The 26974-nt window shown below is 45.2% G+C and overlaps 1 protein-coding gene across 1 annotated transcript in view; it reads left to right on the top strand.

Moving 5' to 3' along the window:
- The window catches only part of LOC120932959 (hexokinase-2), an 86897-nt gene that overhangs the window by 16604 nt on the left and 43319 nt on the right, over nucleotides 1–26974 (top strand). The window contains exons 2-3 of the mRNA XM_040345848.1: nucleotides 4344–4506; nucleotides 25605–25753. Coding sequence (XP_040201782.1) covers nucleotides 4344–4506; nucleotides 25605–25753 — 312 coding nt within the window. The remainder of the gene's footprint in view (nucleotides 1–4343; nucleotides 4507–25604; nucleotides 25754–26974) is intronic.

The following is a 26974-nucleotide window of genomic DNA, read 5'->3' as shown; positions in this document are numbered from 1 at the left end:
GTAAAGACCTCTTCAGTAAAGTTTATAAAAAAAAAAAAGTACACCGTGAAATGCGCTGAAAACTGCCCTTAAATTCTGGTACACAAAAGAGACCAGCCTGCACCAAAAAGGCTGTGAACAAGCCCTGCTGCAGACTGTCATGCATGTTTCTAATATCCCATTTCAAACAACACATTTCACAGCTTAAGCCAGCCATACATGAATCGAATCTCGGTCGGTTTAGCAGGGACCGGCTGAGATTCGATCCATGTATGGGCAGGCTGATTGTACCAAAGTTGAACCATCAATCGACTTCAGAACAGCCAGGTTGTCGGGTTTCTGGCATGCAATTACTGCCTGTGCCTACAGCTGCCAGCAGTAATTATTGTGTTCTGTCGGCCGGAACACAATCGCACTGTGGGAGGCGATTTTCTTTCCTGCAACCTGTGGTGGAATCAAATCATCTATGGCTTGCCTTAATGTATAACAAAAAAAATACTTTTTAGGAAGAGTAGAGTAGTGTTAAAACTCCTGTCAGTCTTTCGAGTGTTAGTTCACCTTTCCAAAAAATAAATAAAAAGGTGAATAAACACCATACACCACACCCCTCCCCCCCCTCCATTCTCTGCTGTACGTACCCACATGGGTAATAAGCGGCTAGTGCCCATGCAACCGGTGCAGTCATCTAAGGATGGTATGTTAAACTCCATATTTAAAGAAAAAGCATTTCGCAAAATCATGTAGATAGAACATTAGAGAAAAGCTGAGAATTCCATCACTCTTATCACTCTTATGTCTTGTACACACGGCCGGTTTTCCCGACGAGAAAACTGCAGTTTTTTAGATTGGTCTGGAAAACCGGTGGTGTGTATGCTCTCGACGAGAAAACTGCCCGCAAAAAAATTAGAACCTGCTCTATTTTTTCCCGCCGTGTTTCCCGTCAGTCTTTTACTCGTCGCGAAAACCGCTCGTGTGTATGCTTTTCCAAGAGGAAAAATAACGCGCATGCTCAGAATCAAGTATGAGACGGGAGCGCTCATTCTGGTAAAGCTAGCGTTTGTAATGGACATTCATCATGCTGTAACAGACTGAAAAGCACAAGGCTGAAAAGCGCGAATCGTCTCTCACCAAACTTTTACTAACACGAGGATCAGCAAAAGTAGCCCAAAGGGTGGCACCATTCGAATGGAACGTCCCCTTTATAGTGCCGTCGTACGTGTTGTACGTCAGCGCGCTTTGGTCGACCAGTTTTTTGACTGAACGTGTGTATGCAAGGCAGGCTTGAGAGGAATAACGTCAGGGAAAAAACTTTGGGTTTTGGCATGTCAGGAAAACCGGTCGTGTGTACATGGAATAAAGTTTGGTGAATATTGGGCGACATTGATATAGTCGTTTCTAAACTTTTACAGAGAGCAGCTCTTCACGTCTAACACGCCTCCGGTTTCCGAGAAGTTGTTTGAGAAGTTCCCTGGCCCCCCCTTGACGTTTCTTAGAGATGAAACCAGACTCTTTAGGGTGGAGGAAGCTGACTCACACTAATCCAAGCACAGTGACAGCAGCCCCAGTCCACCAAGACATTATGAAAGCAGAGCATGTGACATTGAGAGGCGCGCACATCCTCTTCTATAGAGCTGACTTCATTTGGTGTAATGTGCGATAACTCACACAACATTTCTTAAGCGACTTCTTTTCCATCTGCCAGTTAATACCATATATTTATCATTTTATAGAGTACACTGTACAGTCTATGCTATTTAACACAAAGGCGGAATACACCTTACAATTAATTAATAGTGAAACATAAAGTTTTCATATTAGTTTAGGAGGACTATTTAATGTCTGGGTGGAAGGCAGTGATTTGGTAACATCCTTCAAAAGGCAAAAGATTGTGGGCCAGATTCTCAAAAGAGATACGACGGCGTATCTCTGAGTCTGGGCGGTCATATCTATGCGCCTGATTCTTTGAATCAGTTACACATAGATTTCAATTAGATCCGACCGGCGTAAGTCTGTTACGCCGTCAAATCTTAACTGCATATTTACGCTGGCCGCTAGGGGTGTGCACGCGGATTTACGCCTAGAAATATGTAAATCGGCTAGATACGCGAATTCACGAACGTACGCCCGGCCGACGCAGTACAGATACGCCGTTTACATTAGGCTTTTCCCGGCTTAAAGTTACCCCTACTATATGGTGGCGTACATGCCGCTTACCAATGTTGAGTATGGACGTCGTTCCCGCGTCAAATTTTGAATATTTTACGTTGTTTGCGTAAGTCGTCCGTGAATGGGGCTGGACGTCCTTTACGTTCACGTCGAAACCAATACGTCCTTGCGGGGTACTTTGGAGCAATGCACACTGGGATATTCCACGGACGGCGCATGCGCCGTTCGTGAAAAATGTCAATCATGTCGGGTCACAAGTTATTTACATAAAACACGCCCCCCTGTTCCAAATTTGAATTAGGCGGGCTTACGCCGGCCTATTTACGCTACGCCGCCGCAACTTACGGAGCAAGTGCTTTGAGAATACAGCACTTGCCCGTCTAAGTTGCGGAGGCGTAACGTAAATCGGATACTTTACGCCAGAGCAAAGATACGCCGATCTACGAGAATCTGGCCCACTGACTGTATTTGAGGACGTGTATCAATTTTTTTTTAGAATAGTGGAGTTATACCAGTAAATTATAAATGCATAGTTATGTGTTAATGTAATATGTAGCTTTTATAAACTGCTCATGTAATAGAAAATAAATATTGTTTCCATAAAGTTTGCTGCAGCTGCTTGAATACAGAAGCAGTGCAGATTCCCCCATCCACTCTGTTATGGTAGTCATCAATGGATCAATCGAGTTCTCTATCCATGTTTACAGGATGGGTCGATTCTTGCTGAACAAAAATTGAGCCATTGGAGGCCCTGTTTATCAGATCCATTCACTGTTCAGGTTTTTTGGGTATCGTGGCTGTATGAATATTATAGTCTCAAGTGGAGATTTATTCATCCACTCTGTTATGGTACCTGCACCTCAGATCTATGCTAACAACGTAGGTTGATTCCTGCAGAACATAAATCAAGCAACGAGGGGCTTTGCTATCAGATGCTGTCACTGTTCGGGTTTTAGGGTGCTGCAGCTGAATCAGTTGAGTCCCCCTTCAATACTAACAGTGTGGGAAAATTCCTGCTGAGTAAAGATCAAGCAACGAGGGGCTCTGCTATGAGATGCTGTCACTGTTCAGGTTTTTAGGGTGCCGTAGCTGCCTGAATATAATAGTCGATAATGGAAATTCCTCCATCCACTCTGTTATAGTAGCCATATGTGAATCAGTTGAGTGTCCCCCATCCATGCTAACAGTGTGGGCCAATTCCTGCTGAATAAATATCAAGCAACAAGGGCCTCTGCTATCAGATGCTGTCACTGTTCAGGTTTTTAGGGTGCCGTAGCTGCCTGAATATAATAGTCAATAATGGAAATTCCTCCATCCACTCTGTTATGATAGCCATACATGAATCAGATGGGTCCCCCTTCAATGCTAACAGTGTGGGCCAATTCCTGCTGATTAAAGATCGAGCCTTGAGGGGCTCTTCTATCAGATGCTGTCACTATTCGGGTTTATAGGGTGCCTGTGGGCTGAATGAGAGCAATTTGCACCTTATATGGCCACCATACCAATGACATGAAACAGCCAGCCCAAGGAACTTATGGCGCGTACACATGGTCGGACTTTTGACCTGCTCTCTCTCTATCTAAGTCCGTCGGAAATTCCGATGGAAAAAGTCCGATGGGGCGCACACACATGGTTAGAATATCCAATGAAAAGCTCCCATCTGACTTTTTCCATCGGAAATTCCGACCATGTGTACGCGGCTTAACTCTTTCCAAGTAAAAATACAATTAAATACTATCCCCTGCAATGATTTTGGGCCTTTACATAATCTTTTTCCAAGTCCTAGTTGCAAAAGAGCAACTATTTATAAGAAGCAAGTGTAATAATAGAATACTGCGATGTCCTACAATTGAAATGTATTGCATGCGTATATATTCAGCTAAACCCCTCTAATGGGGGCGTTATCTGGGGGGGTGATTCACTTCTGCTGATAGATTACGAAGATGTAATGTCCATTGGTTCTACTTATATTAGAAAATATTGACAGAAATTGTTGCCCAAACCTGTTAAAAGCAGCAGTACAAGGTGAATATCATCCACCGTCTAAAATCATCTGAGAGATCAGAGATCATAGGTTTACATTAATAAAACAAACACGCCATATAATTAATGAGGGTGAGTATAGTATGACAGGGATCCTTTGCATGCCTTACAATATCCCATGCTTAGAATTGTGATTTTTTGTTGTCTCTCTGCAGGTGGACAAATACCTCTATCACATGCGCCTGTCCGATGAGACACTCCTGGAGATATCAAACAGGTTCTACAAAGAAATGGAGAAGGGACTTGGGGTGGAAACCAACCCCACTGCCTGTGTGAAGATGTTGCCAACCTTTGTGCGATCCACACCCGATGGAACAGGTAGGAATAAATGTGACCTAGAGTCACTTAACTGTATATTACTATATATCTCTTTAATATAGTGGACATAGCCACTCAAATCCAGGTCCCACTTAAAGCGGAGTTCCAGCCTTTTAATGTTTAACCACTTAAGCCCCGGACCAATATGCAGCCTAAAGACCCAAGGTGTTTTTACAGTTCGGGACTGCGTCGCTTTAACAGACAATTGCGCGGTCGTGCGACGTGGCTCCCAAACAAAATTGGCGTCCTTTTTTCCCCACAAATAGAGCTTTCTTTTGGTGGTATTTGATCACATCTGCGGTTTTTAGTTTTTGCGCTATAAACAAAAATAGAGCGACAATTTTGAAAAAAAAGCAATATTTTTTACTTTTTGCTGTAATAAATATCCCCCAAAAACATATATAAAAACATTTTTTTTCCTCAGTTTAGGCCGATACGTATTCTTCTACCTATTTTTAGTAAAAAAAATCGCAATAAGCGTTTATCGATTGGTTTGCGCAAAATTTATAGTGTTTACAAAATAGGGGATAGTTTTATTGCATTTTTATTTTTTATTTTTTTTTTACTACTAATGGCGGCGATCAGCAATTTTTTTCGTGACTGCGACATTATGGCGGACACTTCGGACAATTTTGACACATTTTTGGGACCATTGTCATTTTCACAGCAAAAAATGCATTTAAATTGCATTCTTTATTGTGAAAATGACAGTTGCAGTTTGGGAGTTAACCACAGGTGGCGCTGTAGGAGTTAGGGTTCACCTAGTATGTGTTTACAACTGTTTGGGGGTGTGGCTGTAGGAATGACGTCATCGATCGAATATAAAGGGAATGACGCGATCGATGCGCCGCCATAGTGAAGGACGGGGAAGCCGTGTTTACACACGGCTCTCCCCGTTCTTCAGCTCCGGGGAGCGATCGCGACGGAGCGGCTATAAACAAATAGCCGCGCCGTGGTCCCGGATCGCTCCCCGAGCGGACCCGACCCCCGCATGTAGCGGGGGGGGTCCCGATCGGACCCCCCACCCGCTAATAGGCGAGGACGTACCTATACGCCCATGTGCCTGTACGTGCCATATTGTGGACGTATATGTACATGCGGGGGTCGGGAAGTGGTTAATAAACAGACACTTGCCTGTTCCACGGTCCAGCGATGCGGCCGCACAGAGCGTCTCTCCTCTGCCCGCACCTCTTCTAGGAGCCTCCATTCACTTTCTGGGCATTCAGCCGTGCCAGCTTTCAGCTTCACGGCCAGGCACTCACTGTGCTTGCGCGAGTCATGCTGCGCTCCCGGAATGGACAGGCGATCTTCTGGGACCTGTCACGTGTCCCAGGATATCGCCTAGAGGGAGGGGCCGCCTAGGTGCAGAGGAGGAGTTGCCTAGGCGGTCCCTACGTGGAAGTAGGAAGTGGGACAGGAAGTCCCACTCCTACCGAAACCCCCACTCCCCTCCCAAAAAAATTGGATGCCAAATGTGGCATGTAAGGGGGCGAGAAGTGCTTAAAACGGAAGTTCCACTTTTGGGTGGAACTCCCCTTTAAATCAAACAGATCTGCATGCCACAAGTATTCAGAAAGGGATCAGTTGGCCGTAACTGCTCCCCCTAGAATAGATGTCTGCTGGGTCTGGATTTGAGAAGCAGCATCATATCTTGTTTTTGTGAGGCATGACTTGCACACAGCCTTCCACAGCATCAGAATTGAGATTTGGCAGCTCCGACATTCCCAGAAGGACTTGTGGGACTTTCTGGGGGCTTTTGAACTACAGTCAATGTACATGGTAATGTATGGTTCCAGGTACTGTACTAGCTCAATTAATAGTATTTTCTCATAAATGCAATTAGCATATACAGTAAAACATTGGATTGCGAGAATAATTTGTTCAAGAAACATGCTTGTAATCCAAAGCACTTGCTTGTAATCCAAAGCACTTGTATATCAAAGCGAATTTCCCCATAGGAAATAATGGAAACTCAGATGATTCGTTCCACAGCCAGTTATTCATAGGTCTTTCAGATTATGCCTTAGAGAACAACCGACACTTCAGGGATGTAAACACAGGTTTGTTGCTGTGTGAAACCTTCAGGCACACAAGTATATTAAAATAATCCCATTAATGCTGGATCTTTCTACTAGGAGCTGGCAGAAGCATCTAACATAAAAAATGCTCGGTCTCACGCATGATTACAATCTAGTAGAGAGAATATTTACTTGTTCGAAGCACAACACTGAAATGACATGCATATGCATGCGTTTATGTGCGTTTATGCCAATATGCTTCTCTCTGAATGCAGGTATAGCGCCTGTGTACTTCCAAGTACCTGTGCTATTAAAAGTTAAGGGATAATCAGAGTGTAATTGACTGTGATTCTAATTGTAATTATTCGTTAGGGCCTCTGTTTTAGCTGGGCTGTGCTGTGGGCTTATTCTGTTGTTACCGGGGTGCTGTACCACCCTGGGGCAACAGGTGGCACCAGTGGAGACCAGGCTGCCTCTTGCCAGCAGCCAATCAGGAGGGAAAAATGCATGCAAAGGGGCAGATCCACAGAGATCTGCATCCGCGCAGCGTATCTGAGATACGCTACGCCGCCGTAACTTACCCGGCTTTGGTTCGAATCCATAAAGATTTTGCGCCGTAAGTTACGGCGGTGTAGTCTATCTCTCGCAGCGTAACGGCGAGAATGGCGAGTAGGGGGCGTGTTTCATTTAAATGAAGCGCGTCCCCGCGCTGAACGAACTGCGCATGCGCTGTCCCTAAATTTCCCGCCGTGCATTGCGCTTAATGACGTCGCAAGGACGTCTTTTTTTTTTTACGTGGACGTAAATTACGTCCATCCCGATTTACGGACGACTTCCGCAAACAATTTTTTTTTAAAAAAAATATACGCGGGAACGGCGGCCATACTTAACATTGAGTACGCCTCAGAATAGCAGCTTTAATTATACGCGAAAAAAAGCCGACTAGAGACAACGTAAAAAAATGCGACGGCCGCTCGTACGTTCGTGGATCGTCGGAAATAGCTAATTTGCATACTCGACGCGGAAAACGACGTGAACGCCACCCAGCGGACGCCGAAGAATTGCATCTTAGATCCGAAGGCGTACGAAGACGTACGCCTGTCGGATCTAACCCAGATGCCGTCGTATCTTGTTTTGAGGATTCAAAACAACGATATGACGCGGGAAATTTGAAAGTACGCCAGCGTATCAGTAGATACGCCGGCGTACTCTCTCTGTGGATCTGCCCCATAGTGTTTTCCATGTATTCCAATGGCTTTATTTGTCTCTAGTTCACACCATGCAGTCAGTTTCCGGTCGGTTTCTGCACCGAAAACTGACTGCATGGTGTGAACTAGAGCCATTGGAAAACACTGTGCATGCATTTTTAGTGCAGAATAAAATGCACACAAAAAAAAAAAACGGAACTGCGTCTGGTGTGAACTGGCCCTAAGGAAAGATATCTCCCATGGGACTTTGTTGTAGCGATAGAAATCACACAACTGGAATATGTATATAAAAACAAAATCTTTATTGAACAGTGTTAAAAATTAGCTAGTCTATACAGTTCACGTCCTAATCTGTAAAATATTCCTGCTGGAACATTTTACACCCTTGGCGTCTTTATCCGGGGGGCACATCTACCTTTTGTTTTTCCCCCGGGGGGTTTTCTTTTTCTTTTTCCTGCTGGAATAACCACCAAATCAAATGACACGTTTCAACTTAAACAAAGTCTTCATCAGGGGTTAAAACATAGAAACAAAGAAAAAGAGGAAAAAAATACAAAATGAAATTTAATTTTAATACATCAGATTACATAATATATGATTATCTCGTACAATGTTTATAAAAAATATTTTACACACACAGAAATGTGGACGTAACCAAATGTGCAGGCCAGTAAGAAAGGCTAAGTGGTGTTGCTATACAGCTGCATTCAGAGGTGTGCATGAGGCTTTAGTAGATGATAATTTATTCTCATACACAGTGTATTGGGGAATAAATCGTTAGTATTGAGTGTCTGTCCCTGTGGAGCTTACAGTCTGATGTCACTAGTACAGTCACATGGACACACACATTCTTGTGCCATTTTATGTAGACGCCAGTATATGAATTTAGTGCGATTGTAGGAATCTATTGCTAGATTTTTTTTTTTCATACAGGTAGTAACGAGCAAAATCTGTAGAAACCTGTATTTTATTGCAACACATCAAACATTTAACGTTTAAGCTCCTAGCTAAAATCTTAGTGTTTTCAGGGCCGTAAGCACCACAGATAAATGTCTAAATGTTTATTAATTATAATGAAGAAACGAGCAGCAGACCTGCCCAAGACTGGAATTCTAGCATCTGTCATGGTTACGCAAGAACAGGGAGGTCTTTGGGCAGACGCTTCTCTAAACATGTCTTTGTGGTGAGACAATGTGCAAACAGAGCTAAGGAAAACTTCCACCACATTGTCCTCCTTATATAGGTGTAGCGCCTGTGTACCTTCAGTCCAGGTGCTATGTCAAATTTAGAGGGGGATGAGAGAGTTAGTTTACTCTCATCCAATTAATCTGTGTAAATTGGGCCTCTATTCTAGCTGGGCTGTGCTGCGGGTTCATTCTGTGTTCCAGAGATACCTTTTTCCATCTCTGAACGACAGGTGGCAGTAGTGGAGTTCAGTCTGAAGCGCCTCTTGCCAGCAGCCAATCAGAGGAGTTTTTCCCTCACGGGGCATGCTGGGGGAGGGTACTTCTGGAGCGGACGCCATGTTTTTTTGGGGGGAGTTCTGTTCCTGGTTCCGGGTGCGCACATCACGGGCCCCGGAGCAATTGGAGCTGTGGAGGGGCCCCAGTGATTAAATGGGTCCCCAAGATTCTGAAGAAGATCCCAAGCGAGTTGTGCTGTTCGATGGGGAGTCAGTCTGAGGTGAGCCCGGAGGCAGGCGATCCAACAGTGCCTAGACAATCCATCGGGCATCACGGTGACCGGACACTAAAGCCTCGTACACACGACCAAGTTTCTCGGCAAAAACCAATAAGAAACTTGCTGGGAGATATATTTTTTTGCCGAGGAAACCGGTCGTGTGTACATTTTCGACGAGGAAGCTGTCGAGAAACTCGACGAGCCAAAAAGAGAGCATGTTCTCTATTTCCTTGACGGGAATGGAGAAAATTGGCTTGTCGAGTTCCTCGACAGCCTAACAAGGAACTCGACGAGGAAAACGATGTGTTTCGCCCGTCGAGTTCCTCGGCCGTGTGTTACTGTTAGTTTTCCAGCATGCTTATCGGACCGTGACATACCCACAGGCCGAATGTTGGTTTTTATTGAACCGGCCGATATCTCCCGACATTCGACCCGTGTGTACTAGGCCTAAGGCTGTCCACAAACATTATAATCTGACTGAAGAGATCTATAAGGACCTGAACTGTGGACACTGTATCTAAAAAGCCAAATGCATAGGAGTTGTCACCAGTATTGTCTGTAGGCCTCGTTACTGACTTTCAATGCCTTGTTCTGCACTGTGTATGTGTGGAGACAGCCATCTTGGTAAACAAACAGGGCTTGTTTCTCCCATGTCAGAGCTGCTCCCCAATTTTTGTTTTTTAATTCACTCAACAACAAATTGACCAGAAAAAAAAGCATAAAAAATACAAAACGCATCAAAAAAAGTGCAAAAAATGCATCAGAAACGCGTGTGCAAAATATTTTTTATATCGGGTGTGCAGGATAGGTAGGAGGAGGGGGAGGGAACATTTATCTAGTAATAGGATCATGAAACTAAGTTAGTCTTAGCCCAGGTTCACACTGAGCTGCGGGAATGAAGCCGTGCGAGTTCAGCTGAATTTCACTTCCATATGCCAGTCCTGGTTTCGGTCGCGATTTCATCCAGACACCTGTGCGGCTTTCTGCTCAGATGTCAATGTAAATCGCAGCCCGAAATCACAAAAAGTAGTACAAGAACTACTTTTTGAAATCGAAATTGAAATGTAAAATTGAATTGTCAAAACGCTCCAGTATGAACCAGGGCTTAAAGTGATTGTAAACGATCACCTTGTAAAACAACCCATAAGAACTATCATAGCGGCAGTTACGCCGCTTGATCGTTCTTATAGGCGACGGGAGGGGACGTTCCCCCCCCCCCTTCCCACCGCCATCCGGTGCTTCTCCGGGCTCTCCCGTGCCATTGGGGACCCGGAGAAACGATTTGCCGGCACCAGATAGGTAGCATAGAGATGACTGGTGACCAGAGGGTCATTAGTCATCTCTGATCGTCAGCGGCCTGCGCAATGTTATGCCGTCACGCCCAGGTACCCGGAAGTAAACAAAGCCGCAATCGCAGTTGTCGGCATGAGATTGTGACTTTTTTTCACGATCTCATGCGTTCCAGCCTGGAGGAGAGATGTGTGGTCTTATTGACCCCGCATCTACCTGTCACAAACCATTCCTATTACAAGGGATGTTTCAAGGGATGTTTTTATTCATATTACATACTTAATAGGAATAAAAATTATCGTAAAAAAAATGTAAACGCCCCAGTCTCCAGTAGCTCGCGCCCAGAAGCGAACACACATGTAAGTCCCGCCCACGTATGTAAACGCTGTTCAAACCACACATGTGAGGTATCGCAGCGTGCGTTAGAGCGCCAGCAACAATTCTAGCACTAGACCTCCTCTGTATCTCTAAACTGGTAACCTGTAAAAAAAAATTATGCGGCGCCTATGGAGATTTTTAAGTACTGAAGTTTGGCACCATTCCATGAGTGTTCGCAATTTTAAAGCTTGACATGTTAGGTTTCTATTTACTCGGCGTAACATAATCTTTCACATTATACAAAAAAAATTGGGCTAACTTTACTGTTTTGTTATTTTTTTAAAGGGGTTGTAAAGGTAAATGTTTTTTCACCTTAATGCATCCTATGCATTAAGGTGAAGAAACATCCAACGGTACCTCCCCCCCCCTGAACCCCCGTTTTTTACTTACCTCACCCCTCGAAAGTCCCACGCACGTCCCCGTGATCCTCTTTAGTTCCCAGCCTGGTCGTTGATTGTCTAGGCTGGACAAATTGATAGCAGTCGGGGGGCGGGGCCGAGTGATACAGTTGGCGGCTATGCCCGTCGCTGTATCACGGGAGCGCGCCCGCAAAAGCTTTCCACCATGCAAGCTTGCATGAAGGTGGAAAGCTCTTGCGAGGAGGAGCCGAGACAGCCGCCGAGGGACCCCAGAACACAGGGTTCGAGGACACTCTGTGCAAAACGAGCTGCACAGTGGAGGTAAGTATAACATGTTTGTTATTTTACAAAAAAAAAAATTTTACTTTAGCGTTCCTTTAATTAAAATTTTTTTTTTTTCAAAAAAAGGCGTTGGAAAAATTATTGTGCAAATACCGTGGGAGATAAAAAGTTGCAATGACTGCCATTTTATTCCCCAGGGTGTCTGCTAAAAAAAAACATATACAGGGGGTCCCCGACTTACGAACGCCCGACTTACGAACCACTCCTACTTACGATCCGGGGCTGCGGGGACCCTCTGCCGTTCTGCACGGACCATCTGGTGTTCTGCACATGCGCAGAACGGCATTAGACGGAACATCTGAAAAAACATCGGAAATGTCCGTAATTGACGTTCTGCGCATGCGTGGCTGACTTGCGAACATTTCCGGATTACAAACAGGAGGAAAATGCCTAACAGGTTTGTAACCCGGGGACCCCCTGTATAGTGTTTGGGGGTTGAATTTATAACAACGATCAAACAGCAATGTTCTATCTGTAGAAAATCTAAGCCAACTGACTTATTGAACCCTAGGTGACTTCCCTCCTATGTATAGGCTGGTCATTAGAGAAGTGAGTAGAATCTTCCCATTGCACGTCCTTGCTCACCAGCTCAGAGGACAGCACAGCTGTGGCGCTGCATACTTGGCACATAATTGCTACATGTGAGCTTGTGTTTAATCAGGAGGTTTTCTTTCTACAGCTGTGTGTACAGAGAAAAGGGAGCGGGCCTTTGTGTTGGGTGCTGCAGACACCCTCTGATTAAACATAGACTCTTGCAATGTAGCAGCAACTGTGGAAAGAAAGCCACTCCTGACGTAAAAATGAGGCGTGGATCCATCATGGTGACAATGACGTCACTGCAAGGTCACCAGGTTCTCTGATACCTAACATGGATTTCCTTTCTATACAGGGAAGGGGAAAATCAAATGACATGGCCTCATATTACATGATTTACTGTACATACTGTAACTACATTGTTTCTTTTTCATGGAGTAAAAAGAAGAACGTTTTTTTATTATACTTTTTTTTTTTTTTGTAAATTACTTTTTATTGAAGTTTTATAACAGGTGTATACAACAGTAGGCTGCATATGGCGGAAACAAATAAACCCGTTACAACGAAAGCCGAATCATCCTATATTAAAAACACGGAGAGAAAAAAATAAAAGAGAGAAAATATATATATATATATATATATATATTTTTAGCCAGATTCAGAAAGACTGGCTTAAGTTTGTGCGGGTGTAGCGTATCTCAGATACACTACGCCGCAACTTAGAGAGGCAGGTACCGTATTCACAAAGAACTTGCGTCCTAAGTTACGGCGGCGTAGTGTAAATGGGCCGGCGTAAGCCTTTGTAATTCAAAGTAGGCTGCAGTGGGCGTGTTGTATGGTAATCAATCGTGACCCCGCGTAAATGACGCGCCTAACGAACGGCGCATGCGCCGTCCGTGGACATATCCCGGTGCACATGCTCAAAATCACGTCGCAAATAGTCAATGCTTTCGACGTGAACGTAACCTACGCCCAGCCCCATTCACGTACGACTTACGCAAACGACGTGAAATTCGACGGCTGTTCCGACGTCCATACTTAACATTGGCTGCACCATCTTTTAGGTGGTTTATCTTTACGCCTGAAAAACGCCTTACGTAAACGGCGTAGCTTACTGCGACGGGCGTACGTACTTTCGTGAATAGACGTAGACGTATCTTGCTGATTTACATATTCTAGGCGTAAATCAACGTACACGCCCCTAGCGGCCAGCGTAAATAGGCAGCTAAGATACGACGGCGTAGGAGAATTACGCCGGTCGTATCTTAGCAACTGAGAAGCGTATCTCATTTTGAGAATACACTTAAAGATACGACGGCACGGATTTGGAGTTACGACTGCGTATCTACTGATACGCCGTCGTAAGTCTTTCTGAATCCGGCTAATATTTTCTCTCTTTTTCTATATCTATAGATATACAGGACATTTTCCCAAACAATACCTGCACATTTCATGAACCTGGGCCGGAGGCAAATATTTACTTGAAGATTAAATTTGAAGAATGTTTGAATGGTTTACATTTATTGTAGCAGAATTGTATTACTGTATGCTGTTTAATATAAACCTATTGCCCTTCCTGCTAGAATTCCCATTCATCTTGTTACAGAGAATCCAACCAGAGAAGTGAGACTAGCCCTGCAGGAGGAGAGATGAGATTCTTGGAGTCAGATTTGATAATTTAAAGACTCGTTTACACTTGCTTTGGTCTCTGAAGAGTGATCCACATTCAGATTGCTCTTTTGAGAGCATTTGACAGGTGGTGAGGGGGCCACTGCCCGCTTCACCCTTTGAAGCCCACACTAGCATGCTGCAGCTGTGTGCATTGCACAGGGTTGCAGAGCATTCACTTGAATAGGTCTTGCTCAGCGGGCACTACACCAACAGCAACAAGTGGTATAATTCCTGCCACAGGAAAAGCATTATGGCATGTACACACCCTGCTGTTGCCTCTGCAGCTAAAGGGGGAACAATTGGGCGCAGTAACATGGCTCAACCACATGGTTTTACCACCACTACTGTAAATGAGCACTTAGAGGGGTAATCCCATTCCTGGAATCCATGAGAGTAGGGTCAGCTGATCTGAAAATGTAAGATTATTTCTTCTAATTTTAAGCCTCGTTCACATTGACTGCGGCTGCGAAATTGGGCGACTTTATCAGAAATCTCACAATTTCAAAGCCGCATGTCAGTGTGACTTTGGGTGCGACTTGGAAGACATCTATGCGGCTTCTTTCACAGACTATACAAGTCGCACCCAAAATTGCACCAAAGTAGTGCAGGAACTACTTTTGTAAATCGCTGCGGCATCGCAAAGTCGGGGTCGCACCAATTTTGAACAGTGCTAGTATGCATCGCATACTGTGTTATCTTGAATTACTAAAGAAAAAAATTGAATTACTAAAAAACTATGTTCCTTGCTATACTGAATCCAATAGAATATTATTACCCAGATGTGATCTCTCTGTGTAATGAAGGCCGCAAAGACGGTAGGGGTCACCTCTGCACACCAGCTGTATGTTAGCTCTGCATATGTTTTACATTTAATTGTTACTTTTAACCTACTTTCCAATAAAGTAGCTACTAGACATGACTTCCTATGTTAAAGGGCCTCTAGTATTGGTCGTAACTGGTTATCTAGCATAGAATTCCTTATTACAGAAGCATTGCATCAGCAGACTACACGCTCTCTCCAGATTACTCCAGATTTTACAGCAGCAATAACATGGATCATTACTCGTCACTTACTTACTAATAGGAAGTGGAGTAATCAGGGACGGGGGTCAAAGTTTATTTTCTAATTGCTTAACACCGGCATCTTTTCAGGGTGTCATTGCAAGTGACCTTGGAGCATACTGAGAGATGCTGGTAGTATTACACAGTCCAGCCTATCAAATCTCTGCTTTTATTTGCTAGTCTGCTCTAGTCTAGCCTAGAGGATGATAGCAGGATCTCATTGGATGCTGCTTACAGGGCAATTCCGCGACCTTTCTCTGTCTGGGATGGTGGTAACTAGAACATTAGGTTGACTATAGGGGACTTTGTACATATTTAGGTAGATTCACATAGAGTTAGGCCGGCGTATCAGTAGATACGCCGACCTAACTCGGAATCTGCGCCGTCCTAAGTTTAAGTGTATTCTCAACCTATCTAAGATACGACGGCTTGCGCTGTCGTATCTTAGGGTGCAATTTTTAGGCTGGCTGCTAGGTGGCGCTTTCATCCAGTTCGGCGAATATGTAAATCACTAGATACGCCTATTCATGAACGTACGCTTGCCCGTCGCAGTAAAGATACGCCGTTTACGTAAGGCATTTTCAGGCGTAAAGTTATTCCATCAAATAGCTGGACTAGTAATGTTAAGTATGGCCGTCGTTCCCGCGTCAAAATTTGAAAATTTTACGTTGTTTGCGTAAGTCGTCCGTGAATAGGGCTGGTCGTAATTTACGTCCACGTTGAAACCAATACGTCCTTGCTGCGTACTTTGCCGCAATGGACACTGGGATATGTACACGGACGGCGCATGCGCCGTTCTTAAAAAACGTCAATCACGTTGGGTCACAGTTAATCAACATAAAACACGCCTCATTTGAATTTGGCGCTTACGCCGGCCTATTCACGCTACGCCGCCGTAACTTAGCAGGCAAGTACTTTGTGAATACAGTACTTGCCTAGCTAACTTACGGCGGCGCAGTGTAAATACGCTACGCCGCCGCAAAGATGCGGCGGTCTATTTGAATCCACCTAATTGTTTAAGACATCACACTGCCCCAGACAGATCCCGAGTAGCGATGCCTATTTTCTGCAAGCTTGGCCAATTGTGTTTAGGTGATCATTTTAATAAAAACTACTCCTAGAATCATCTATTGGAGCCAGCATGGGGTCTCCTTCATATTCAGAATTACTTTTTAATGGTACAAAACACCAATAGTAAAGGATGGTTTTATGTTTTTAAAGTGTTAAGACCCGTACACACGATCAAATTTTACGACAACAATTGTCTGATGGACGTGTTGTGTTGGATAATCCGACCGTGTGTATTCTCCATCAGACAATTGTTGGCGGAATTTACGACATCAAATGTTGGCTGTTCATGCTCACCAACTGTCTGACAATAAATGCGCTACGTCGGATTATCTGATCGTGCGTACACAAGTCCGACGGACTAAAATCAAAAGTACAAACACGCATGCTCAGAACCAATGCTAAACATTAAGGCCCAGATTCTTAGAGGGGATGCGACGGCGTATCTCCAGATACGCCGTCGTATCTCTGCGTCCGGCCGGTCGTATCTATGCGCCTGATTCTTAGAATCAGTAACGCATAGATATCTGTTAGATCCGACAGGCCTAAGTCTCTTACGCCGTCGGATCGTAACTGCATTTCTACTCTGGCCGCTAGGTGGCACTTCCGTTGAATTCCGCGTTGAGTATGCAAATTAGGTAGATACGCGAATTCCCGAATGTACGCCCGGCCGACGCAGTAAAGTTACGCCGTTTACGTTAGGCTTTTCCCGGCGTATAGTTACCCCTGCTATATGGTGGCATAAGTGCGGCGTAACAATGTTAAGTATGGCAGTCGTTCCAGCGCCGAAATTTGAAAAGGTTACTTCGTTTGCGTAAGTCGCCCGTGAATGGGGCTGGACGTCATTTACGTTAACGTCGAAACCAATGACGTCCTTGCGGCGTACTTTGGAGCATTGCACACTGGGAAATTCCACGGACGGCGCACGCGCCGTTCGGGGAAAAACGTCAATCACGTCGGGTCACAGTACATTTACATAAAACACACCCCCCTGATCCAAATTTGAATTAGGCGGGCTTACGCCGTCCGATTTACGCTACGCCGCCGCAATTTACGGAGCAAGTGCTTTGAGAACACAGCACTTGCCCGTCTAAGTTGCGACGGCGTAACGTAAATCGGATACGTTACGCCACCGCAGAGATACGCCGCTGGACGAGAATCTGGCCCTAAGACAACATTAGCAGAAGTTGCCCAAAGGGTGGCGCTAAAGAGCAGAAAAACCACATATTTAGGTTTTGTTGGCTGAAAATGTTGTGCCGTCTGTATGCATACCAAGTTCAAGGCCAACTCCCTTTGGACCAAAATCCACGGTTTTAACTAAAAAGATAAGTAAAACCTGCTCTGTGCAATGATATTACACAGAAAAATCACTTTTCTATTCCTTTGGCAGTCCCTCACTGGCACTGTCGACTCGTCCCTCCTTCGGGTCCTGTAGCAAGCCAAGTGCTAAGGAGGCATCTGTGCATGCATGGTTCTGTTGGATCCTGAGTTGGGCTGTGTGCGTCCATAGACAGAGAATACATTCAAGTAAAAAAAAAAGTTTAGACTTTTTTTTACCACTTTAACAATAATTTGCATTAGGATTCTTCTCAGTACCCCTACCCCCTTCACCACCTTCCCCTGCAGTGCCCTTGCTGAATGTAGCCACAGGTGGCCAGAAGATGAAAACCATGTAAGAAACTCTTTATCACAACTTTAAATGTTGAGGCTTGGGGATGTCCCCTTAAGTTGGCCATAGATCGTTGGAATCTTGGCCCGTTCAGCGTGAATGGGCTGAGATTTAAACAATCTATGGGCAGGCTAGTTGTACCCAAGTCGATCCATCGATCGACTTGGGTGCAACCAGCATTCATGATTTTTACATGCAACTATTGCCAGTGGCTGGGATGGCTCCCTGTGACCCCTTCAACCCGTGGTATCAGCTATGGCCTGCCTTAGGGCTTGTTTGTATGGGAAACCAGGAAAGGGGAGGCGTAGTAAATGCATGCAGTTCAGCTGTTGTTTTACCACCTCGCCGACTACCAAACTAAAGAAGGGCATACAGGGCTTTAAACATGGCATGGCAAAAATGAAAGTGTGTGTCGCTTTTGTGAGGCTGTACTATATCCAAACACGACCCACTCAAGTATATGGGGCCATGTCGCAAATATGTGCAATGCACACAGCTACGGCATGGCTCCTTGCGCTTAACTGTGTCATGTTTGGCGGCAGTACTGCCGCAGAATGGGACACATTCAAGTTAATGCGGCTGTGGCGCAACCATCTCACATTGCATGCAATTGCATTGTGGCGGTTCCATCATTTTGGGGGTAAAAACGGGTGATGAGGAGATGACCTATCACCGCCTCACTGTCAAATGCAGTGGATCGCTTTTAGGAGGTGAGGAAACGGGCTGCCGCACATCAGAGCAAGCCTTATGCCGGGTACACACGAGAGGATTGATCCGCGGATACGGTCCGCCGGACCGTATCCGCGGCTAAATCCTCTCGAGGATTTCCGCGGATTTTGATGCGATGGAGTGTACTCACCATCGGATCGAAATCCGCGCCGAAATCCCATCGCGATGACGTGGGCGACGCTGTCATATAAGGAATTCCACGCATGCGTCGAATCATTACGACGCATGCGGGGGATTCATTCGGATGGATTGATCCGGTGAGTCTGTACAGACCAGCGGATCAATCCGTTGGGATGGATTCAAGCGGATAGATTTTAAAGCATGTCTTAAAATTTTTATCCGCTGGAAATCCATCCCAGGGGATAAAAATCCACGGAAACAGATCCGCTGGATTGTACACACCAGGGGATCTATCCGCTGGAGCCGGTCCGCGGATCAATTCCAGCGGATGGATCCTCTCGTGTGTACGGGGCCTTAGAGCCACATTGTACAACAGATCTGTTCATGTATTGTAACTATGTGAACCATAGTAAGATAGCTTAGCTGCTCAACATGACAAAATACTGTGGGGCAGATCCACAGACGAAGTACGCCGGTGTATCTACTGATACGCCTGCGTACTTTCTAATTTCCCGCGTCGTATCTTTAGTTTGAATCCTCAAACCAAGATACGAGGGCATCTGGGTTCGATCCGACAGGCGTACGGCTTCGTACGCCTTCGGATCGTAGATGCAATACTTTGCGTCCACCCGGGTGGAGTTCGCGTCGTTTTCCGCGTCAGGTATGCAAATTAGCGACGTCATTTAGCGCAATGCACGGCAGGAAATTTCGGGACGACGCATGCGCAGTTCATTCGGCATGGGGACACGCTTCATTTAAATGAAACCCGCCCCCAACCCGCCCAATTTGAAATCCGCCGCCAGAAAATACACTACGCCGCCGTAACTTATGGCACGAACTCGCTGAGGATTCGAATATACGCCAGGTAAGGTATGGCGGCGTAGTGTATCTCTGATACGCTGCGCCAATCGAAATGTATGTGGATCTGGCCCTGTTTGTCTGGCAGTTACATGAATCCAGAGACTTCAGTGCTTGTGTTGAGAACTCAAGTATAAAGAAGACCAGGATATTGGGCGGGTGCATCCAATCTTATGGATTACTGAAGGCAGCCATACGTGGCTCAGTTCCTGATTGTCCTGATGTCATTATGGGGCGAGGACCAGGTTTGTGAAGAGCATTAAGAGACAGTTATAAGCTCTTCTAACCATCAGAATCCTCTGTAATCTCAGATATTTCCTCTGTCTAGTAATCTTTCTCATTGTAAGAAAATCTCTTGGGAGAATTATTGTATGTAGGCTGCTTTACTTGTTGGCCAAGTCACAGGCCACAGTGTGATGAGTCCCAACTGGTGTGAGGAAGGGTGGAAGTCTCACCTCCCACTGGTATCTGTTAATCTGCTCCTCACCCCCTACATGGGTACCTTATACCCAGTGCCGATCCTGACCTCCCTGGGGCCCTAAGAAAAATGACATGGCACATTAAAAATGAGAAGCGGGGGGGCCCTGACGACAGTGACATGTCACATTAAAGAAAGTTGAGAAGCGGGGGGAGGGGGTGTTCTGCTGTCGGAAATGACTCAGCCAGCGAGTTTAGAAGCGGGGTGAGGGGGCGAAAATCACTTCTCACCAGGCGGGGCCTATAGTAATTTGGGGGGCCCCCTCGCGGCTTTGCGAGGGGGCCTATAGCGGCTTGCATAGTGAGCCTATAGCGAGGATCGGCCCTGCTTATACCCCTGGTTTTCAGGCACAAACACTGTTTTATCAGGAATGAACCTAATTAAAATGGCGCTCGTGTCTATGGAAATGAATACAGTAAAACCTTGGATTGAGAACATAATTCGTTTCAGAAACATGCTTTTAATCCAAAGCCCTTGTATGTTAAAGCACATTTTCCCATAAGAAATAATGGAAACTCAAATGATTCGTTCCACAACCATTTATTCATATGTCTTTCAGTCTATAGTCCATATAAAAAGATTATAGCAATATGATGGGTTATGTAACCATAAAATGTCCATCCACAAATGGAAGCCTCACCAAGGGGATTAGAAGCAAAATCCAGAAGGAGCTACAGAGTATAAAAGAGACGAGAGGCGCCCTCTAAAGCTGCATTCACACCTGAGCGTAGGTCGTTCGGTCGTTTTTTCCGGTGTTTTTCAGGCGTTTTGACGTGCGTATTCATGCTTATTTGCGCGTTTGCATACAGCGTCGTCCGACGTTTTTGTACTTCAATGTTTTTTATTTTAGCCAATAGGAAAAATGATCATCTTTTCATCACTTGTTCCTATGTTGGTAGATTTTTTTTATCTTCTGCCTGGGTGAAATGTTCTATTGATTAAAGCGACAAAACGCCCGTAGCAAACGCTCGTAGTCGCTTGAATCGATCGTTTCTATTACTTTCTATGGGAAATAGAAACGCTCAAAAACGCCCAAACCGCCCGATTCGCATGGCAAAAAAGGGTCCGGAACTTGTTTGAGTTTCAGGCGTTTTGGAGTGGAGTTGTGAACCATCTCCATAGGGAATAATGTATTTTTTCCCCTCTAGCGTTTTTGAGCGTCCCGCTTCAGGCGACAAAACGCTCAGGTGTGAATGCAGCCTAAGTGTAGCAATATGTTGCTAAATGTTGTACCTTAATTAACTGTAACCATGCTGCTACACTTAGAGAGGCGCCTCTCTTCTCTTTTATACTCATTTGTGACATGACAATACTTGTGTATTAAGACATCACTTTGTATATCAAGTCAAGTATTATTGAAAAATGTTGCTTGTTTTGCAAAACACTCTCAAACCAAGTTACTCTCAAACCAAGGTTTTACTGTATTTCTTACTGTAGACTCTGTAACTTTGTTTTTATAATAAATGAGGGCTCTGGCTCTGTAAATATCTGTGTAAACAGGAACATGAGTTGACCAACAGGGAAGTTAAGAAATGAAGTGGGCAAGATTGCAAGGAGTGCAAAAAAGATGAAATATGTGTGCAGGCGGGTGGCGGGTGGTGTTTAGACATTTGTGGCTGTGATTACGCACACAATGTGCAAGGGGGAGGCAGGAGAATGCAGTGAAAATCAGGAGATAAATTGCCTAACCCTTACCACTTAAAGTGAAGGTACAGACAATCTTTAATGTGTGTTTGTTTTTTGCATGTTATACGTACCTGCTCTGTGCAGTGGTTGGAAGTGCAGTCACTGTAGATCCGAGGGGGACATGCAAAGAAAAAAAACAGCATTTTAGCTTACACATGATTGGATGATAAAATCAGCAGAGCTTCCCCTCATTTCAGATCTACCCTACAGCGACTGCACTTTCAGTGCAATTTCAAGTGCACTTTTCACTTGTAGTGCAAAGTGGATTTGCCTTTCGTAAATAACCCCCAATGAATTTTACAACTGACTTATAAAATACTATATAAGGCTTTAGCCATAAAATCCCCGAAGGTCAAAGCAAAAAGTTGAATATTCAGATGAGGGTCTATTTACAAGCGGAGTCTCTATGGAGATATTCCTAGAAAACATGTGTTTTCCATCATTCCAGGGAAGATAGTGCATCAATGCCAGGGAATTGTATTATTTACAATGATAGAGGTCTATACAACAGCTTCCTGACTTCGGTGGGGTTAAACACGCCCGGCTATCTTTGATTTATATGGCCTCCTCATTATATAAACACAATGGTTCTGGGCAGTGTAATCCCTCGCACTGGAGCCAGCACAGCAGAATCATTGCCTGCAATAGAGTGCTGCGAGAGGTCATTCCAGGTCTCACATCCTAGACGGTACCAAGCCACTCAGATTGAGTGTCAGGATTCCACTTGGCATAGCAAGACAACTGGAATCGATTAAAGCGGATGTTCCGCCAAAAAAAAATATTAAAAGCCAGCAGCTACAAATACTGCAGCCGCTGACTTTTAATATTAGGACACTTACCTGTCCTGGAGTGCTGTCCCCCCTCCATCCATGCTGAGGGAACCAGGAAGTGAAGCGCTGCGGCTTCACTGCCCGGTTCCCTACGACGCATGTGCGAGTCGCGCCGCGCCCGCCGATTGGCTCCCGATGTGTGCTGGGAGCCGAGTGTTCTCAGCACACAACGGGGGGGGCGACGGGATGTGACGCAATGCCCGTCTTTTGCCCGTAAATGCCGGGCCGGAAGTGGGTGCAAATACCTGTCTTTAGACAGGTATCTGCACCCCCCTCCCCCCTGAAAGGTGTCAAATGTGACACCGGAGGGGGGGGAGGGTTCCGATCAGCGGGACTTCACTTTAGGGTGGAGAACCGCTTTAATGAACTACCATATTATATAACATAATCAAAGCTGAACTCTAGGCACCAAAAATGTCCTTTAAATGTACTCCTCAATTGCCACAATGGTTATAAATGCACTTTGTGTGCACCAAATATTTTTGCAAACCAAGGAAATGTTGTAAAAGTAGCAGTGACATCATCGCTGTGCTGTAGTGCAGAGAGCAGAGCGATGGGAGGGGCCCAGCAGGCCCACCCACTACAGGCTGCCTATAGAAAATGACAGGAGGGGCGGAGACAAGACCAGCCACCCTGCACAAGAAGAGAGAGCAGCAGTGATCAGTCTATTACAGGAAGTTCCAGCACAGAGGCAGAGTGTCACACAGATCTGGGGGAAATATACAATGTACACTAAGGCCTCGTAAACACGACCGAACATGTCCGCTGAAACTGGTCCACGGACCAGTTTCCGCGGACATGTCCGACCGTGTGTACGGCCTAGCGGACAGGTTTCCAGCTGACAAAAGTTTCTTAGCATGCTAAGAAACTTGTCCGCTGGAAAGATGTCCGTCGGACATGTCCGATGGTTAGTACGACTCATCGGACATGTCCGCTGGTTATGACGTATAACCAGCGGCCCGAAATCCCGCGCATGCGTCGAATTGATTCGACGCATGCGTGGAAGCATTGAACTTCCGTGTTAGAGAACGTCGGTGTCTTCTACGTCACCGCATTCTCTGTCCCCGGGGATTTTGGTCTGATGGTGTGTACACACATCAGACCAAAAGCTCCCAGCAGACATGTCCGATGAAAACAGTCCGCGGACCGTTTTCATCGGACATGTCTGATCGTGTGTACAGGGCCTAAGATTCAAGGAAGAATGCACATGACTCTCGTATTTAGACAATATTTGCTTTTCCTGGAGTTCAGCTTTATATTTTCAGTGATTGTGATTTTATATCCAGTGGGAATATTCATCTTTCCCTTCTGCCCATGTGCTCGTTATCAAGGGAAATCAACATTTGAGTTGTCCCTAAATCAAGAGGTAATGAGAAATGTTCTAATGGGGCACCTGTTTCGGGGACGATTGCCAGACACCGTTTAGACCAACAAGGGATCTGTCCGCTGCTCTATGGGCAGTGGATTCTGCCTGTCCATTTATACCCGACTGCCCTTTCCAATCTAATCAGCCTAGATGGAGGGGGATGGATCCTCTTCCATTTGTTTTTAGCGGACCGGATCGGATTGGAGGTAGGCAGGTCCATTTACAGCCGCCAGTCCATAGGGGTGAATGGAGGGTCCGATCGGGTCTGCCTAAAAACCTGTGCCTAAGGGGGAATTCCTGTCACTTAAAGGGGTTGTAAAGGTTTGTTTTTTATTTTCTAAATAGGTTCCTTTAAGCTAGTGCATTGTTGGTTCACTTACCTCTTCCTTCGATTTCCCTTCTAATTTTTTTTTCTATGTCTGAATTTCTCACTTCCTGTTTCTCATCAGTAAGCTTTCCACCATCATCTGAGCCGTTCTGGCTGGGGGTTAGTCAGCGTGCTTGCCCCTTCCCTTGGGTCTACATCCCCGAGGGGAGACGCTGTGAACGTTCTCAGTGTCTCCCCGCAGGGATGCAGTTCCAAGGGAGGGGGCGAGCATGCTGACTAACCCCCAGCCAGAATGGCTCGGATGATGGGGGCAAGCTTACTGAGGAGAAACAGGAAGTGAGGAATTCAGATAAAGGAAAAAAAAAAAACATTTAGACGGAAAAGGTAGGTGAACCAACAATGCACTAGCTTAAAGGAACCTATTTAGAAAAAAAAAAAAACCTTTACAACCCCTTTAATTGAGATCCACTCTAACTTCCTGTTGCCTTTGCTGTACAGGAAGCGAAGGGAAATTTTCTATGCTTTAGCAAAAACTACAACAAAAGTTTAACCTACACATATGATTTAATGAGCAATTCTGGGGGGCTAATTAAACCAATGAGTTAAAAATCCAGCAGATTAGATCACCAGATTACTGCCATATGATTGTGGAGTGGTGCACTGCAGTCATGCCTATCTGAACTATGGAAGCCATGAGCAGGTAGGTGATGCTTATGTAGGCTTCCGAAAGCTTTACTTTCAAAATCTGGAAAAGCCAAGCAGAGGCTGCCTTCCAGGGGCGGACTGACAACTCATGGGGCCCCTGGGCAATAGGAGATTACGGTGCCCCCAGGCAATAGGAGATTATGGGGCCACACATTATACGCACATACACAGTATACATACACACACACATATATACACAGTAAAGTAAGGTACTGGAGAGGCGGGGCAGCTATAATCTTGGGATTTTTTTTAAAAACAGATTTTTACATACTGTCCCTGGTTTTACTGAGGCCAGCAATCCTGATGGGGCCCCCTAGTGGCATGGGGCCCTCGGGCAGTGGCCGAGAGCCCAAATGGTCAGTCCGCCCCTGCTGCCTTCCTATGATTGCAGTATACTCTTTAGTATTTTTAGCAAAAGTTTTGTTTTTCATGGTTCAGAAAGATTTAATAAAAAAATAAATAAAAAGAACACGCAACATCACAATGTAGAAGGAAATGCATTGTCTCAGTAGGGGAATCCTTCCATCTGAGTTCTGGATATTCATCGCCTTTCTAGTGTGAAAGTTTCCAAACTGCTGCATGTAATATTCTTCACACTACTGTGTAGTTTACTTTGAATCTGGAAAAAATGGATGAATTCATAGATCATAGTCTTAAAAAAAGCTCAGACACGAAGCTGAATGGTTAATATTAATGCATACATTTCATCTTTTCCACAGAAAATGGAGATTTCCTGGCACTGGACCTGGGAGGAACCAACTTTCGTGTTTTACGGGTGAAAGTTTCAGATAACGGAACAAAGAAAGTAGAGATGGAGAATCAGATTTATGCCATCCCCGAGGATCTGATGAGGGGAAGCGGGACACAGGTGAGACCATAAGCTGGGATTGTCTGAAGTATTCTCTGTACTTACAAACTAGCAGCAAGTCAGTATATGTACCAGGTCCTGTATACCATTCTCTGAGGATTTGTGTTCAGATGTTTTACCCTTGGTCACACATTATTTACCTTTATAGATGTTTTTCCATCCAGCCATACCATACCATACATTTTAGACTGGAGTTCCTCACAATTTTGCATACTTTTAAAGCAGGGGTAGGCAAAAGAGGTGCAGATCAATCTGGACAACATGGGAGAAGTCAAAGATAACCGGACAGTGGCGGAACTACCAGGGCCGCAACAGTTGCACTTGCGACGGGAACCTTGGCATTCCGCCATGTTTTTTTTTTGCACCGGGGCCCTGAAGGTTCTAGTTATTTCTCTGTCACTGGGCAGAATGTCACCTCCTTACACCTGATTTAAACCTCTAATTGCCATACTGTACTATCTTGTAGCAATCGCATGCATTACACGGCAATCATGAGTTCAAATCAGGTGGTAAGGAGGCAACATATTGCACGTTCTGAAAGCGCACCACAACTCATGTATTCAGGAGTCTTGGTGCACTTTCAGAAAGTGCACCGAACCTGCAGGATGTTATAGAAGTCTATGGCTAAGTGCAGCAAACCCACAGGAAAGCTGTAGTTACACTGCACTGCACCCATGGTGTGGGTAAACTGCAGCACATCAGTGTGAAAGCAGCATTATACTATTATTCCCAGTGTATTGCTTCACAATGACCTGCTGGCTGGCACCACTCTTTAGACCGTTAGGCTGGGATAAGAGATGGAGTCCAGTTGGTATCACTCCGCATGGGACAGGAGCCAGCACTACAGAGAAAGCATTGGCTTATGTGGCTCTTGCTCCCTATGACAGCTCCAATTTTACAAGTAGTCCTTCTACATTGCACTCTGCATTTGATGCTCTGGGATGGTGGGTCAGCAAACCCAGAACGCGATCTACCAGTCACCTGTCCATGATGTACTGGTTGCTGACCCCCATTTTAAAGGGTGCCACAACTGAAAAGTTGCAAAATGCTGCCTTAGGCCCCGTACACACGACCGGATCGATCCGCTGAAACTGGTCCGCCGGACCAGTTTCAGCAGACAGATCCAGTCGTGTGTAGGCCCGACCGGACAATTGTCCGGCGGATCGGCCAGTTTCCAGCGGATCAAAATTTCTTAGCATGCTAAGAAATCTATCCGCTGGA

The sequence above is a fragment of the Rana temporaria genome, chromosome 3 (assembly GCF_905171775.1).
Source record: "Rana temporaria chromosome 3, aRanTem1.1, whole genome shotgun sequence".
In the NCBI taxonomy this organism is placed as follows: domain Eukaryota; kingdom Metazoa; phylum Chordata; class Amphibia; order Anura; family Ranidae; genus Rana; species Rana temporaria.
This window is presented reverse-complemented; position numbering and strand designations above follow the sequence as displayed.